Genomic DNA, 18,715 nt, shown 5'->3' with positions numbered 1-18,715 from the left:
TCTGAAGTGAGTGACCATAACTTGGAGTGCTTGTCTAATTCTGATTTACTCCTTCTCCTAGGTGTAGCCCTTTGGAATCCCAATGCAAAGCAAGGGAGATTCACCAGGGGACATTCCCCGCCCCCTCCCCGCCCCCCCCCCCCCCCCCCCCGCCGCCACTCAGTTGTGGACTTTGGACTCCAATTTCTATTCTCTCAGCCCCAAGAGGCTGAGAAAAGCATGCTCACCCTCTCAGTTGCCCCCTCAGGAATTATCAAACTCATCCAGAGGAAAAGTAGACTGCCTTATCCCTTAGATCCTAGCCCAGTAATTCTTCACTATCTTGGTAGTCCCTTGCTGCTTTCGAGCAGATTTTTTTGGGGTCTAGCTTTTCTAGCTGTCATCAGTGGGAAGGTTGGTCTGAATTGCCTAGTCCACAATTATTGGAGGCAGGAGTCTTTTTTGCCATTAAGGCTCTAAAGTGAGCCAGTGTAAGAGATGAAAGCCCCAAGTGGCTGTTTTTTGGACTTTCCAACAATCACAGTAAGGATGGGCCTGAGTCAATTTTAATTTAGTTCAAGGAAATAAAGGGCATATTATTTGTACTCAGTGTTGTGAAATAATTCTAGTTATTACATAATAATTCATGGTTTTTATGCATGTAATTTGCATGAGTTTCTGTTACTTGCAACCAAAAATTCCTAACTAAAATACCCAAAAGTAGTGTGTATGTACCACTTTTGCCCACAATCTCATCTCACCTTAATAGGCATAAAATACTACTTTAATAGGCATAAAATAACCTCAAAGTTATTTTTAATTTTAATATTTTTAATTCACAAATGAGTATAAATGTTTTCCTGTGTGTTTGCCTGCTACCTATATCTACTCTGGAAACCCTGGTGGCGGAGTGGTTAAGTGCTACAGCTACTAACTAAGAGGTCAGCAGTTCAAATCCACCAGGCACTCCGTGGAAACTCGTTGGGGGCAGTTCTACTCTGTCCTATAGGGTCGCTATAAGTTGGAATCGACTCAACGGCAGTGGGTTTGGTTTTGGTTTATATTTACTCTTGGGTCAGTTGTTTCTTCATACTCCTTGTCAGTTTATTTATTAATGTTTTTATGTTTTCCTCATAAGCAGTTTAAGATGATTAAGTCTTTGCTCTCACATTTGTTAGGAATGTTAGTAGTCTAACATTGCCATTTTTATTTCAGTGTTGTTGTTTTTCACTGGACAGATGTTAAAAAAACTTTCGATGCATATTAAAATCTGTTAATCTTTTCCCTTTTTGCTGTTTCTAAGATGTCAAAGTGTTTTGGTTCACAAAGCTATTAGAGTAATAGAGCACACAGAAATTGTGGAGTTACTTTCTAATGAAAAAGGAAAAATTTTTTTCTAACTAGCTGCCATTATGTGCACAGGTACAGCTTGACATCAATATTACGATCCTGCATAGGGAACAACAGCCCCTCAGGACAGTGCGGAGCATCATCCACAGACTCAGGACTCAGACTGCCCCTCCAGTTTCTGCCCACATGCAAAGCTCTGTATCTGGAATATGAGATTTGCTTGGCAGGGTTTAAGTGCTCATCTGCTAACTGAAAGGTTGGCAGTTAAAACTCACCAGTAGCTTCGAGAGAGAAAGATATGGTAGTTTGCTTCTATAAAGATTTACAGCCTAGAAAACCCTGTGGGGCAGTTCTATTCTGTCCTGTATAGTGCGCTATGAGTCCGAATCAACTCCATGGCAACAGGTTTGGTGTGTATTTGGTTTTGGCAGGATTAACAGCTTCATCTGGCCTGAAGGGATATGTTGCCATCAGCTGCTAAGGATGACTGGTTCATTTCCTTATTTTTCAGTGGTTCATTCCCTTATTTGTCAGTGACTTTATAAACTGTTTGTTGGCCCATTCTTGAATTTTTAAAAAAATATAGTTCAGCCTGAATCGCAGACCCACACAATTATAATTTTAACCAGTACTCACTTAGCATGTATGCAATATTTTTCATTATCTGATAAAAATTCACCTGTTGGGCATTTTATTGGTAATTTCCTACCACACAATCTCTGTTAAGGACTACATCACAAAATGCTATCCTATCTGGAACCACGTTTGACTAATCACAACTCCAAGCTGAGATAGGTCTGATGAGATGGTTGAACTTGCCTAAGAAGAAGTACAAAGTCTATTTTCTGCCAGTGTTTTTATATCTTAATTAGGTTAAATGTATCTATTTTTTTTCCTGAATACCATTTTAAAAATTCAGGTAATACAGAAATATGTAACAAAGGTAATGAAAACTCCACATAAAATTTCTATATATATGCTAGTCTTTTTGGACTATGATTTGTCCCAGTCACCTATCTGCTTATTCCTGAATCAGTATCATACTTCAAATAACAGCAATTTTACAAATCATCACAAATGGCTGTTAATATCACAAAAAAGAGAGATGATGAGATATTATGTGCCTGTGAGGTACACATATCTTCAGCTATGATGTAGTTTTGTCAGAAAATCAAATCCGAATCTGATGAAACCCCTTGATCTGTCAATTCATGGAAAATACAAAGGACAAAGGAATACGACTTTAGGTGGTTAAAATCAGCAAAATTCAGATGTGAAAAATCCAAACTCTATAGAATAAAATGACGTGGTTCCTTCAACAGATAGATTGCAGGAAAAAATAAAAGACAGATGCAAGGGAATCTATATATTAAAAGGAACATAAGGGACGTATCAGTCAATGTATGGAACTTACTTGGACTCTGATTTCATCCTTAAAAAAAAAAAAAGAAAGAAAAGGAAATGGGGAAATTTAAACACTGTGCATATTTGATGATATTAAGGAATGATTATTCATTTTTTAGCTGTGATAACGGTATTGTCTATGTGTGTGTGTGTATTTAAAGAGCCTTCTCTGTATAAGTTAAGCTTTAATCAAGGAAGCAGAACTACTATGAGTATTATGGAATAAGAAATTTATTATAGAAATTAACACAATTATGGAATAAGCTGGGGAAGTAAAGCTCCAGAAAGGATCAGAGAAAAGTCACTCATTAGCCTCAGCTCAGGTGAGAATGTGTTGGAACTTGCAGGAATCCAGAAGCACGCATTTGCTGGTATGGAACTCCAAAGGGAGCTGATGGAGAAACAAACCTATGGAAGGTTGTTGGTTCTTCATGGCTACTGGCACTGTCAGCTCACAGATGAAATTCTGGTAGTGAGCCTGGGAGTGTCGGTCAGTCAGCAGGGCCGGCAGTTGGGAAGGAGACCTGGACAGAGAGTGGGGGCTGGGGGTGGAGAAGAGAACAAAGTGGATTGAACTTGCTAGTACCTCTGCTGTCCCTCATGACCTCTATCTAAGAACGACCTTCACAGCATGACTGCTGCTTTACTTCTGCCCCCAAAATCTCATGCAAATTTCTCTTTTTGCCACCCCTAACCAAGCACCATACAGGGAAGGGAACTCTAGGAAACATGGTTCCAGCTCAGTTAAATTGAGTACAAACCACCTCATCACCTTCCAGAGATATATATTGAATATTTATTGATGAAATGATATGATATCAGCATTTGCTTCAAAATGATTTAGGGAAGTGGTAGGTGATGGATACACAGAGGCTCATTTTACTAGTCTATGTTTGGAATTTTCAACAATAAAAAGTTAAATAAATAAGTAATGCTAAAACTATATTTTCTGTCCTATTCCATCTATTCCACCCCTTCTGCATTTTTTCCCTTTGGGGTATGTTCTAGGGTAAAAACATCACAAAGTTTAGCAAAGCAAAAAGAAAGGTTTTATTTGGCATATATTCAAAGAGGCAAAAGTGGGAAGCAGACAAGCATGCTGCCAGAGCCATGTCTGCCCAAGTCCAAGAAAAGTTACAGAATCATCAGTATATATTAATATTGCAAATGGGCAAAATCATTGAAACCCTCACCTTTTCACAGATTGGCTGGAAACTGTTAAGTCACTGTGATTCTCCATTTTGAATTGTCTTTCTGAACAATCACTGGTACAGGTTTCAGGAACTACACGACAGTCAGGAGGATCTTCATTGGTCCAGCAAATCTTCTATTCACTAAATGCTAACAGAAAAAAGATGAGTGGAAAGTATGTGGGTCTTTTGTGCTGTTTTTTTAGTTTACGTGAAAGGTTCCCTAAAAGATGTTTTTCAAGATTGTCCTAGCTATTGTCTTCATATCTCAGGGCCCAGTTGATGTGTCATTGTGAGTCCAGCTCCAGCTGAGTCACATCCTAGGACAGGGAATAATGGTTCCAATATTATCTCCTAAATCAGGTATCATTAGACCCATGGGTTTTATTTTATTCAACATGTTGTAATTGGTTATTCTTGTTGAGTCTCCCTTTGTCCCAAGTATGACTGGTAAAAGTTCCTTTATACTGATTCTCTTTCTTTGGACATGATGGTGGTCATCTTTGATAGCACTCCTGTTTTCTGGCACCATGAGATGTCTCAGGTTCACTTTAAACTTTCTTACCCCAAGCCCCAGAACCAGCCATTTCTCCATGGATCACTGGAGAATAATGTTTAGAAACCAAGACTCAAGTGTTAGGTATGCTCATTATTAGTGTGGTATCATTTCTTCTAGGTCCTTTCTTAAATGAGGGAGTTAAAAATAGATGTTAAATTTTATTAAATAAATTTTTATCATCTGTCAATATACTGTGTTTTTTCCGACCTGAATTGTCACTTGGTAAAATAAATAGATTGTATAATATTGAATCATCCTTTCACTTCTAGAAAGCAATCTACTTGTTGATGGTAAATTGTTCATTTAACATGTCATTGCTTTTTATTTGCTGATATTTATTTAGCATATTTGCATCATTATTCATAAGTATCTATATTTGTATCACTGAAAAGCTGTTTTCATAGATTAGTCTGGAATTGTTTTACTTGTGAAACATATGGATTTGGGATTTTTGAAAGAAGTACACGGCCTCAGTTTTTTCACTTCTGGGGGCCTGTTTAGGTCAAGTGTATTTTTCTAGGAAGCTATCCCTTTCATCCAAATATTCAAAATCTAGTCTTCTCTTTGTATATTTCTCCTTCTTCTGTTCTCCCCCTTAGGGGACTGAGATAACTGATAGATATCTGATAACTGATTGCTCTCTCTGATTCCCAATTCCCAGTTCCTGGTAAAGAAATTCTGGCCGATTGGCCCAGTTTGGACACCATGTTTACCGTTGATCCAATCAACCATGGCCAGGGAGTGTCAGGTAATACAAATTAGGTTACTTGGTACCACCTCTGTGGGTCAGGAGGAAAATTCCCAGAGAAAGGAGATTATAAACCAGGCAGGCAACTACACAGGTTGTCTACTTGGTTAGCTCTTAGATTTATCAGTTATTCCATTTTCCCTAATTCATCACTTTCTACTTGTACAAGATAGTTCCTACTCTGTCTCCACCCTGTTTTCTGAAGCTGTTTTCTTTGGAGAGATTTCCTTGAACTAGGTGACAAAAGTAACCAGCCTGAACCAGTTCATGACGCAATCTTAATACCTTAGGTGACCTTCTGTTCCATCTGGAAGAACATAGAAACTGTCTCACAAAAAAAAAGGGCAGCACAGACCTAATTAGAGAACAAGAAGTCTGACCAGCACTAAACCACCTTCCCCATCCGGTGTGCCTACGCAGAGAATAAAAATTGACCTGGCCCTTTAAATCAAAATTTATAGAACCTCAGCATGAGATACAGATGTACGCCCTTTATCTCATAAAACCCTTTCCCTAAGACCCTTCGGGGAGGCAGTCTTGGATGGCATGCAGCCCCGACTGTCTCCTTGCTTGGCCCACATATAAAGTTGCGTTTCGTTCTCCCCAACTTGGTCTCTGTCATTTTGGCCCTGGATGAAGTCACCCAGAGCAGAACCTGAAGTTCCCGGCAACATTATTATTAAGTTCATTTTTTTAATTCTTGTAAAAATTTACAGGTAGTCCCCGACTTACAGTAGGGTTCTGTTCCAAGATAACTCTGTTGTAAATTGGCTCTAATGTAAATCGAATACCTCTTTTTTTAGTTTTCATTCTATTATCAGTATCTTTTTTTTTTTTTTATAAAAGATCTTTGTCTTTGATGTGGCAATATAAACTTAAAGATATATTTTAATACATACATACATTAAAAATACACAAATCATAAAAATTTACTCCAACAATTAAGTAGAGTTGGACAATGCTGGCATTTTATCAATTGTGCTTATAACTGCACTTGTGGACGGAAGGTTCTGGATCATCTGGATTATCCCTGGGAATGGGGATAGCATATCCAGTCAGAAAATTACTGAAAGCTGTCTGTATGGTCCTTTTCTTTCTTTTTTTCCATATATTTTGAGGTAACATTTCACTGCTTCTGGAATCTGCCTGTTGACGTTAGCAAAGCGATCAACATTTGGGTCCATGTTTTCAAGCAACTGAAGCCCTTGATTTAGTTTAGAAAAAACTCCTGCTAATCTTTCACTGTAAAATTTTTTGACAACTTCTCTCCTTCCTCTTCCGCTTTATTTCTTTCTACTTTAGCATTTCTTTCCTCTTCAAATTCCATTAAGTCCTAATCTGTCAATTTCCCTTCTTTGTGATCTATGACCGACCTGTTCCGCATGAGTGATACCAAGTTCTAAATTCAGCATTGTTGCCACATGGGCGATTTTCCCACCAATTTCTTTCATCATATTATCCTGATGAAATGCTTGGAGTGTGTTCACATAACTCAGCAATTTTTTCTAAATCTCCTGTATGCACTTTTCCATAACTTTCTCCCAGGAAGATGCAATGTTCCAGACGCACTGAAGAATATTAATTCTTCCAGAAATCATGTATGTTATCATAACTCCATCTGTTGCAGCTATTGCCTGAGCAAACGTAGTCCACAGGTAGTATGCCTTGAAAGTGGCAATTGCTCCTTGATCCATAGGCTGAGTCACAGCTGTCGTATTGGGAGGTAGAAAAAATAAAATAAAATAAAGAGATGGTCGTAAGTGCCGTTCTTCCTATCTGGAAGAGGTTGTAAGTTGGGGCTACCTGTACAGCATTTGCCACTTCAGTAGTTACTGAATTCTGGTTTCTGCATTTCTTAGATTCATTTTCTTGATCTTTTTCAAACATTATTTGGATATGTTTTGTGATTAGAAATACGTGTTTATGGAAGGTCAGCTCAACTGGACTGGACCAAAAGCAAACAAGTTTCCAGGATAAACTGAATGCTTCAAAGGTCAGCGGAGCAAGGGCGGGGGTTTGGGGACTATGGCTTAAGGGGACTTCTAAGTCAATTGGCAAAATAATTCTATTATGAAAACATTCTGCATCCCACTTTGAAATGTGGCGTCTGGGGTCTTAAATGCTAACAAGCGGCCATCTAAGATGCATCGATTGGTCTCAACCCACCAGGATCAAAGGAGAATGAAGAACACCAAGGTCACACGATAACTACGAGCCCAAGAGACAGAAAGGGCCACATGAACCAGAGACTTACATCATCCTGAGACCAGAAGAACTAGATGGTGCCCGGCCACAACCGATGACTGCCCTGACAGGGAGCACAACAGAGAACCCCTGAGGGAGCAGGAGATCAGTGGGATGCAGACCCCAAATTCTCATAAAAAGACCAGACTTAATGGTCTGACTGAGACTAGAGGAATCCCAGCGGTCGTGGTCCCCAAACCTTCTGTTGGCCCAGGACAGGAACCATTCCCAAAGACAACTCATCAGACATGGAAGGGACTGGACAGTGCGTTGGAGAGAGATGCTGATGAAGAGTGAGCTACTTGTATCAGATGGACACTTGAGACTGTGTTGGCATCTCCTGTCTGGAGGGGAGATAGAAGGGTAAAGAGCGTTAGAAACTGGCAAAATTGTCACGAAAGGAGAGACTGGAAGGGCTGACTCATTGGGAGAGTAAGTGGGAGTATGGAGTAAGGTGTAGATAAGCTTATATGTGACAGACTGACTCGATTTGTAAACGTTCACTTAAAGCTCAATAAAAATTATTAAAAAAAGAAAAAAAAATACGTGTTTAAAGCTACAAACTTCCCTCTCAATATAGTCTTAGTGTGTTTCATAGTTATGGTATATAGTGTTTTAATTCTCTTTATATTCTTGTTCTGATGTAGTTTTGATTCAAGAGTTGCTTTGGAGAGCTTTCGTAAAATTTACACACTGTTGGGGAGGTGTTGTTTTTAGGTTACATATTAATTGCACAGTCAGAGTATATGAACTGAATGATTTCTATTTTATTACAGTTTTCTTTGTGTCCTAATATATGGACAGTTTCTTTTTTTTGTAATTGTTCTTGAGCTCCTTAACAGACTATGAATTAGATTAATATATAGTATAATTTCGAGACTTGATCTGTCAAGGGTTGAAAGAGGCATTTTGAATCTGTGACTACTATTGTATTTCTTGTCCTTTCTCCTTTCATTTCCTCCTGTTTTTTGCTTTCAGTGTTTTAATGCTTTTATTTGGTGGATAAAGTTCATAACCACTATATGTGTTTTGTGGATCATGCATTTGATCATTATAAAGTGGTCCTTTTATCATATTTAATATTAATTTTTTGCCTTGACTAGAACTATGCTGATATTAATATTACAAACCTTAGTTGTTTTTTTTTTTTTCATTTTTGGGGGATGTTTTTATGTTTTTACTTTTGATTTTTCTGAGTTCCTTTGTTGCAACTTGGTTCTTTACATTTAACTCTTCTATTCATCAGACATTTATATTGGTAATAGTATAAGATATAGGTTTAACTTAGATTTTCCATCAAGTTACAATTCCCATATATATTACATAATCAAGCCCATTATTACATAATCAAGAAAAAGGATCATAAGGTAACTTGTTCTTTTGTCTCCCACTGCTCTAGGTTTCTGGGGTTCCTCAAGAGGTTCCTCTTAATATTTGGACTTGGAATTGTTTTATTTTTCTTTGGGAGTACATTCCTTCACATAGAGTCCAGTAGCCTCAAACCAGAGCTCCCACGTCTGGCTCCAGTAGCACAGATGCTGAAGCTTTTACCTGAGGAACGTCTCAGGAACCTCTTTACCTATGATGGAATTTGGTGAGATATTGAGTGTACTCTCTCTGCCACCCTCTTCCACCTTGGCCTGACATCTCCCTTGTTCTTCCTAAGGTTTACTATGCCCTATTGTGCCCATTTTACAGATGGTTGCCTACATTTCTGAACCTGTGCTGATCACTAGAGTGATCACTAGAGGGACCAGGAAAGGGCTTGGTCTGTAGTAGCACCCAGTGAAATTCATTCAAACTCTGGAGGGCCTGTTTGACCAAAACTACAGGAAAAGTTCTGCCTTTTCTGCCCCTTCTGGTGGAGCAGAGATGCCACTGACATTCATGTGGGCTTTCAGGTTTAAGGACATCAAGCGTGAGGGATAATTCAAGAGAGTGAGAGTCTTTGACCTTTATTCCCTGTCCTACCTCCAGCCTCAAGCCTCCCTGGGACCCTTGGCGGGACCTCTGCTGGGTTTCCAGGGTCTCAACCCAATCAGTACAGCCCAGGTGTGGAAACGGGGATCCTCAGGGTGAACAACACACTGGTTAGGCCCCAGGTTCCCTCTCACTCACCAGCCCACCCGTTCAATCTATGTTTATAGTCCTCTTACTTGTTTTAGGTTGTTCCCGAAAAATCAGTGCAAATGTGAAACCACGAAACAGCAGATAGGCTATAACTTTCAGGATGTCTATGGCAAGAGTGACCTCCCAGCGGTGAAAGCAAGGAGACAGGCTGAATATGAACACTTTCAGAGGAGGTAATGCAGACTATGGGGGTGCTTGGGTCCTGAAGTAGCAGCAAAGCTCTCTCTACTCTGTCCTGATGGTGTGGGTCCTAAGGGATTTCTATTAACACGTGTGCAAGGTACTGTACTAGGGACTTTACTTGTTGTTAGCTACCATCCAGTTGACTCTGATGCACGGCGACCTTGTGTACAACAGAATGCAACATTGACCAGTGCTGCATCATCCTCACAATCGCCAGCATGTTCGAGATAATCATGATGATGTTGTTGATAAACATATAATAAAAATATAATCTCATTGAGAGGATTAATGGCTAGGGGAGGACATCATGTGTGGTGAAGTAGAGGGCCAGTGAGGGCAAGGGAGAGCTTCGGTGAGATAAAGTACATTGTTGTGGCCACTGTGCCAATCCATACTGTAAGCTCATTGGGAGTAGGATCTGCACCAGAGTATCTTTGTACCAAACACTGTGCCTTTCTCAAAGCCGGTAGTCAGTGTACTTTAGCAGCTAATTGGGAACATTGTGAAATACTGGTAGGAGCTGAGCATCTCCTTGTCCAACGACTTCCTCACTGGCATGAGACCCAGTTCACATCAGTCATTACTATTAGTTGTGTTTGGTTTTGTTCAGACCCCTACTGAGAAGTATAATCTCAAGAGAGCTGGTCATTTCCACAGGTGAAGGAGGGGAGGGTGTAGGTGAGAACTAACCAGGACCACCTCCACCTCCTTAGCTCTCCCTGTGGGTAATCAGTTCCTTCTTATAATTCCTTCTCCCCAGCTCCCTCTGGACAAGCCCCTCCCCTAACCATCACCAGCCTATTGTCTTCCTAATCCTCCCTTGCCCGCCCCCATCTCAATCTCTCCATCTCTCAGCCTTCTCTCTACTTTCCTATTCCCTCTTCCTTCACCACACCCCTCTGCAATTTGCACACCGAGGCCTTGCCTAGTGGAGACAATCATGACTCCTTTCCCTCTGCAATCCCCATACTGCCCAGGGCAGAGACTGAAGCCATCTTCCTTGTAAACATGTCCCCTGTGCTTCCTCTCACACCATTCACTTATGCTACAGACATTCCTCGTGGCAGACACTTGAGGGACTTCATAAAATAGTGGCAAAAGGAAAACAGAAAACTGGCAAAAAGTGGAGACCATCCTGGCTGGAGGCAGGCAGAGGGGGTTATAGGAGCACAGAGCCAGAGCACAAGGTACTGCTTGGTGTGACAGCTTATCACATTGAGTTATGGCTCTTTCTCTATTTTTCTTACCTGTTTTACTATTCTGTAATCTCACTGAGAGGATCAATTGCTAGAAGAGTACATCATGTGTGATGAGGTAAAGGATCCAAAGAGGGCAAGGGAGATACTCAGTGAGATGGAGTCCATTGTTGCGGCCACTGTGCCAATCTGCCATACTGTAGGGACCAGGAGGATTCCTACATCTCTGATTCCCATCTCCCTGGTTCTGTAGCAGCTTCCTCTGTTGCAGAAGTTCATGGGAGAAACTCTTATGAAGAAACTGCTGTTGTTGGGTGCAGTCAAGTTGATTTTGACTCATGCTGGCCCATGTGACAGAAGAGAACTGCCTCATAGGATTTTCAAGGCTGTAATCTTCACAGAAGCAGATCTCTAGATCTTCTTCCAGGGAAGGTACTGGGTGGGTTTGAACCACCAACCTTTTGGTTAGCAGCTGAGAACTTAACCATTGTGCCACCAGGGGCTCCTGGGAAATACTAAGGGAAGAAAATATGGGGAAAACTCCTTAGAAATGAAGACTATAATACTTTGCATGTATAAACCATTTCATAATAAAAAATAAGAAAGGAATGAAGATAGTTTGTATCAGTGTGGTGGTGGCCCTGCCTCAATGCACCCACGCCGTCGTAGTCAGGGGACTTCACAGCCATCACTCAGTAACACTATTCATTTATCTGTTGAAAACATATCCCTCTGCCATGTACAGTACCAGAATTAAACTCTCAGGGTTTGTCGACCAGATCGTTGGTTGAATATAGCAAAAACCGATTTGAGCTGCTGATATCAAAAGGCCCCACACACCTATAAGTACTATGGTAGCTTGTGTTTTGCTGTGATGCTAGAAGCTATGCCACTGGTATTTCAACTACCAGCAGGGTGACCCATGGTGGATGGGTTTCAGCTGAGCTTCCAGGCTAAGACAGACTAGGAAGAAGGACCTGGCTGTCTACTTTTGAAAAAAATTAGCCAGTGAAAACCTTGTGAATAGCAACAGAACATTGTTTGGTATAGTGCCGGAAGATGAGCCCCTCAGGTTGGAAGGCACTCAAGACGGCTGGGGAAGAGTTGCCTCTTCAAAGTGGAGTCGACCTTAATGCCGTGGATGGAGTCAAGCTCTCGGGACCTTCATTTGCTGATGTGCCAGGACTCAAAATGAGAAGAAAGAGCTGCAAACATCCATTAATAATAGGAATGTGGAATTCCAAAATATGAATCTAGGAAAATTGGAAATAGTCAAAAATGAAATGGAACACATAAACATCAGTATCCTAGGCATTAATGAGCAGCAGTGGGCTTGTATTGGCCATTTTGAATCAGAAAATCATATGGTCTGCTATGCTGGGAATGACAAATTGAAGAGATACGGCGTTGCATTCATTGTCAAAAAGACCATTTCAAGATCTATTCTGAAGTACGACACTGTCAGTGATAGGGTAATATCCATACACCTACAAGGATGACCAGTTATACGACTATTATTCAAATTCGTGCACTAACCACTAAGGCCAAAGATGAAGAAATTGAAAACTTTTACTAACTTCTGCAGTCTGAAATTGATCAAATATGCAATCAACATGCATTGATAATTACTGGTGTTTGAACTGTGAAAGTTGGGAACAAAGAAGAAGGAATGGTAGTTGGAAAATATGGCCTTGGTGATAGAAACGATGCCAGAGATCGCATTATAGAATTTTGCAAGACCAACGACTTCCTTATTGCAAATATATTTTTTCAACAACATAAATGGCAACTACACATGTGCACCTCACCAGATGGAATGCACAGGAATCATATTGACTACATCTGTGTAGAGATGATAGAAAAGCTCAATATCATCAGTCAAAACAAAGCCAAGGGCCGACTGCAGAACAAACCATCTATCTCTCATATGCAAGTTGAAGTTAAAGCTGAAGAAAATGAGAACAAGTTTATGAGAGTATGACCTTGAGTACATTGCACTTGAATTTAAAGACCATCTCAAGAATAGATTCGACTCATTGAATACGAATGACTGAAGACCAGAAGAGCTGTGGAATAACATCAAGGATATCATACGTAAAGAAAGCAAGAGGTCATTAAAAAGACAGGAAGGAAAGAAAAGACCAAAATGGATGTCAGAAGAGACTCTGAAACTTGTTCTTGAGCCTTGAATAGCTAAATGAAACTGAAGAAATGATGAAGTAAGGGAACTGAACAGATTTCTCAAAGGGCAGCTCAAGAAGACAAAGTATTATAGTGATATATGCAAGGATCTGGAGTTAGAAAGCCAAAAGGAAAGAACATGGTCAGCATTTCTCAAGCTGAAAGAACTGAAGAATAAAATTGAAGTCTTAAGTTGCAATACTGAAGGATAAAAAATACTACAGGGAAAATACTGAATGACACAGGAAGCATCAAAAGAAGATGGGAAGAACAGACACAGTCGCTGTACCAAAAAGAATCAGTCGATGTTCACTCATTTCAGGAGGTAACATCTGATCAACAACTGACAGTACTGAAGGAAGAGGTCCAAGCTGCACTGAAGGCATTGTTGAAAACAAGTCCCCAGGAATTGATAGAATACCAATTGACATGTTTCAACAAACTCGTGCAGAGCTGGAGGTGCTCACTCATCTATGCCAAGAAATTTGGAAGACAGCTACCTGGTCAACCAACTGGAAGAGATTCATAATTGTGCCCATTCCAAAGAAAGATAATTCAGCAGAATGCAGAAACTATGGAATGATATCATTAATATCACATGCAAGTAAAATTTTGCTGAAGATCATCAAAAGCAGACGCAGCAGTACATCAACAGGAAACTGCCAGAAATTCAAGTTGGATTCAGAAGAGGACATGGAACAAAGGATAACATTGCTGATGTCAGACGATCTTGGCTGAAAGCAGAGAATACCAGAAAGACGTTTACCAGAGTTTTATTGACTATGCAAAGGCATTCAACTGTGTGGATTATAACAAATTATGGATAACACTGCAAAGAATGGGAATTCCAGAACACTTAATTGTGCTCATGCAGAACCTGTACATAGAACAAGAGGCAGTTGTTTGAACAGAGTGAAGGGATACTATGTGGTTTCAAATCAGGACAGGTATGCACCAGGGTTGTATCTTTTCACCTTAGTTTTTCAGTCTGTATGCTGAGCAAATAATCCAAGAAGTTGGACTATATGAAGAAGAATGAGGCATCAGAATTGGAGGAAGACTCATTAACAATCTGTGATTTGCAGATGATAGACTTGCTCGCTGAAAGTGAAGACCACTTGAAGCACTTATTGATGAAGATCAAAGACCACAGCCTTGGGAGGCAGAGCCAAGATTGCAGAATAGACAGACGCTTCCAGCGAGCCCTCTTTACAACAAGGACCTGAAAAAAACAAGTGAAATGAATATATTTATGACAAGCTAGGAGCCCTGAGCATCAAAGGCAAACTTAGAAAACAAACAGAGGGGCAGCGGGAGGAGGAGATGATTTAGAAGCAGAGAGGAGTTATTGGACCTGAATTGCTGGGAGCCCTTAGGCACCATTCCCAGGAGCAGCATTGGTGGGCTGGTACTAGTGTTTTGCTGCAGTTTTCTCAGGGAGAAGCAGCAAGCCACACAGCCTACTCACACCTTCAGAATCAGAGAAGAACGGCGCTCTTGGCAAAAGCTAAGTACTTGCGTATATTTTACTGTGCTCCCCCACTCCCAAGCTGGCTTCAGCGGCTGAATTCCCTGGGCCTGAGATAGGCAGTATTGTGTGCCTAGAGCCATCCTTCTGGCCTTGGAGAAGGAAAAAAAATTGCATTTGGGGGAAAAGATAATTTGCCAGCTCCACCAACCAGGGGAGTTCAGGACAGAAGCAGCTCCTGTCCAGGCATAAACAGTCTGTGGACTTTGAGTCCCTTTCCCCTCTGCATGGACCTATGTGAGCCTATTTCAGAAGAATAGGCCCTCGTTGGCAGACTCCAACTGTTTCAGCTGTGTGGTAGAGAGGTGGGTGTTCGATGTTTGACATTGCTTTGCCTATTAAACAGGGTCCTTACCTACCCACATCAGGGGCCTAAGGACTGGTAGCTCCACTCAGGTCACCCAGCCACCCACGACAGGGGTCCAAGGATAACTGGTACCTCCCAGTCCTTACAACCAAAAACAATGGGTGCCCATGGTCCGTCTGCAGAATCCACCCACCTGCACGCTCTAGGGAACAGGGACGTGCTTTCCTCAGAGACACTCGGATCGGTTCTCAACCCCCTGCCTTATTCGTAGCGTGACCCACTGCTGCAACCAGATACCGGTACCTATACCGATCACCCCCACCCCTCTAAGACTGTAGGACAGAAGGACAGAGACTGTACCACGTACCTGATGATCAGCTACCTGGACACCTGAGCTGAATTCATACAAGAAAAGTGAGTGGACTCTTAGACTGATATACGTGATAACAGCTCTAGCTATCTGGGGACAGGACGTCAGAACTCCAAAGGTGAAAATAATCTAGCTCACTCAAGCAACCCATTTGGGCAAATAAAAACAAAACAAAGCAAGAAGCTACGACACAGTAAGCAAACATAAACTCATACAATAACTTATAGATGGCTCGGAGACAACAGTCAATATCAAGTAAAATAAAGAAACAGACCATGATCACCTCAACAAGCTCTCAAAACAAAGAATCCAGGGATCTTCTAGATGAAAGTGCATTCCTGGAATTACCAGGGGCAGAATACAAAAGTTTAATATACAGAATGCTTGAAGACATCAGGAAGGAAATGAGGCAATACGCAGAACAAGCCAAGGAACACACAGATAAAGCAATTGAAGAAATTAGAAAGATTATTCAGGAACATAATGAAAAATTTAATAAGTTGGAAAATCCACAGAGAGACAGCAATCAGAAATTCAGAAGATTAACAATAAAATTACAGAAGTAGACAACTCAATAGAAAGTCAGAGGAGCAGAATTGAGCAAGTAGAAGCCAGAATTTCTGAGCTTGAAAATAAATCACTTGGCACTAATATATCAGAATAAAAATCAGATAAAAGAATTAAAAAAAAATGAAGAAACCTTAAAAATCATGTGGGACTCTATCAAGAGAAATAACCCACGAGTGATTGGAGTACCAGAACAGGGAGGGATAACAGAAAATGCAGAGAGAATTGTTGAAGATTTGTTGGCAGAAAACTTCCCTGATATTGTGAAAGATATCTGTCCAAGATGCTCATCGAACTCCACATAAGGTAGATGTTAAAAGAAAGTCACCAAGACATACTATAATCAAACTTGCCAAAACCAAACATAGAGAATTTTAAGAGCAGCTACAGATAAACAAAAAGTCACCTACAAAGGAGAGTCAATAATAATAAGCTCAGACTACTTGGCAGAAACCACGCAGGCAAGAAGGCAATGGGATGACTTATTTAAAAAATTGAAAGAAAAAAATTGCCAGCCAAGAATCCAGCAAAACCATCTCTTAAATATGAAGGTGAAATTAGGACATTTCCAGATAAACAGAAGTTTAGGGAATTTGTAAAGACCAAACCAAAACTACAAGAAATACTAAAGGGAGTTCTTTGGTTAGAAAATCAACAATATCAGGTATCAACCCAAGACTAGAACACTGGGCAGAGCAATCAGAAGTCATCCCAAACAGGGAAATAAAAAAAAAAAAAAAAGAAAAAAACAAAGCAAGACTAAAAAAAAAAAAAAAATGCTGAAAACAGGGTACAGTGATGTTATTATATAAAAAAGACAACATTAAAACAATAAAGAGGGACTAAGAAATGTAATCATAGACCTTTGATATGGAGGGGAAGATATAGCTGTACAAAGAAATAAAAGTTAGGTTTAAATTTAGAAAAATAGGGGTAAATAATAAGGTAATCACAAAGGAGACAAACTATCCTACTCATCAAAATAAAATACAAGGGAAAAATACAGACTCAGCAGAAACAAAATCAACAACAACAAATATGAGGAAAGGACAATATATAAAGGTAATCTATTCATCACATAAAATTAAGTGGGAAAAAGAAACTGTCAACAACACACAAGAGAAGGATATTAAAACGATAGCACTAAATTCATACCTACCCATAATTATGCTGAATGTAAATGGACTAAATGCACCAGTAAAGAGACAGAGAGTGGCAGAATGGATTACAAAACACGATCCATCTATATGCTGCCTACAAGAGACAGACCTTAGACTTAGAGACACAAATGAACTAAAACTCAAAGGATGGAAAAAAATATATCAAGCAACCAACAATCAAAAAAGAGCAGGAGTGGCAATATTAATTTCTGACAAAATAGACTTTAAAGTTAAATCCATCATAAAGGATAAGGAAGGACATTATATAATGATTAAAGGGACAATATATAAAAAAAAAATTTTTTTTTTTTAGTTTTATACTAGAAGATATAACCATATTAAATACTTATGCACCCAATGACAGGGCTGCAAGATACATGAAACAAACTCAATCAGAATTGAAAAGTTAGATAGACAGCTCCACAATAATAGTAGGAGACTTCAACACACCACTTTCGGTGAAGGACAGGACATCCAGAAAGAAGCTCAGTAAAGACACGGAAGATCTAAATGCCACAATCAACCAACTTGACCTCGTAAACATATACAGAACAGTCCACCCCACAGCAGCCAAGTATACTTTCTTTTCTAGTGCACATGGAACATCCTCTAGAATAGATCATATATTAGGTCATAAAGCAAGCCTTTGCAGAATCCAAAACACTGAAATATTACAAAACATCTTCTCTGACCATAAGGCCATAAAAGTGGAAATCAACAACAGAAAAATCAGGGAAAAGAAATCAGACACTTGGAAACTGAACAATACCCTGCTCAAAAAAGACTGGGTTATAGAAGACATTAAGAAGAGAATAAAGAAATTCATAGAATCCAGTGAGAATGAAAACACTTCCTATCAGAACTTTTGGGACACAGCAAAAGCAGTGCTCAGAGGTCAGTTTTTATCAATAAATGCACACGTACAAAAAGAAGAAAGGGCCAAAATCAAAGAATTATCCCTACAACTTGAACAAATAGAAAGAGAGCAACAAAAGAAACCCACAGGCACCAGAAGAAAACAAATAATAAAAATTAGAGCTGAACTAAATGAAATAGAAAACAGAAAAACAATTGAAAGAATTAACAAGACCAAAAGATGTTTCTTTGAAAAAATCAACAAAATTGATAAACCATTGGCCAAACTGACAAAACAAAAACAGGAGAGAAAGCAAATAACCCAAATAAGAAATGACATGGGCGATATTACAACAGACCCAATTGAAATTAAAAGAATTATATCAGATTACTATGAAAAATTGTACTCTAACAAATTTGAAAACCCAGAAGAAATGGATGATTTCCTAGAAACACACTACGTACCTAAATTAACACAAACAGAGGAAGAACAACTAAATACACCCATAATAAAAGAAGAGATTGAAAAGGTAATCAAAAAACTCCCAACAAAAAAAAAGCCCTGGCTCCAACAGCTTCCCTGCAGAGTTCTACGAAACCTTCAGAGAAGAGTTAACACCACCACTACTAAAGGTATTTCAGGGCATAGAAAAGGATGGAATCCTCCCAAACTCATTCTATGAAGCCAGCATATTCCTGATACCAAAACCATGTAAAGACACCACAAAAAAAGAAAATTACAGACCTATATCCCTCATGAACTT

The 18,715-nt window shown here is 39.7% G+C and overlaps 1 protein-coding gene across 1 annotated transcript in view; it reads left to right on the top strand.

Moving 5' to 3' along the window:
• The window catches only part of B4GALNT2 (beta-1,4-N-acetyl-galactosaminyltransferase 2), a 97,207-nt gene that overhangs the window by 39,577 nt on the left and 38,915 nt on the right, over positions 1-18,715 (top strand). Inside the window, exons 2-3 of the mRNA XM_049860505.1 lie at positions 8,874-9,068; positions 9,640-9,777. Of these exons, the coding sequence (XP_049716462.1) occupies positions 8,874-9,068; positions 9,640-9,777 (333 nt within the window). The remainder of the gene's footprint in view (positions 1-8,873; positions 9,069-9,639; positions 9,778-18,715) is intronic.

Source organism: Elephas maximus, chromosome 19 (genome assembly GCF_024166365.1).
Source record: "Elephas maximus indicus isolate mEleMax1 chromosome 19, mEleMax1 primary haplotype, whole genome shotgun sequence".
NCBI lineage: Eukaryota > Metazoa > Chordata > Mammalia > Proboscidea > Elephantidae > Elephas > Elephas maximus.
This window is presented reverse-complemented; position numbering and strand designations above follow the sequence as displayed.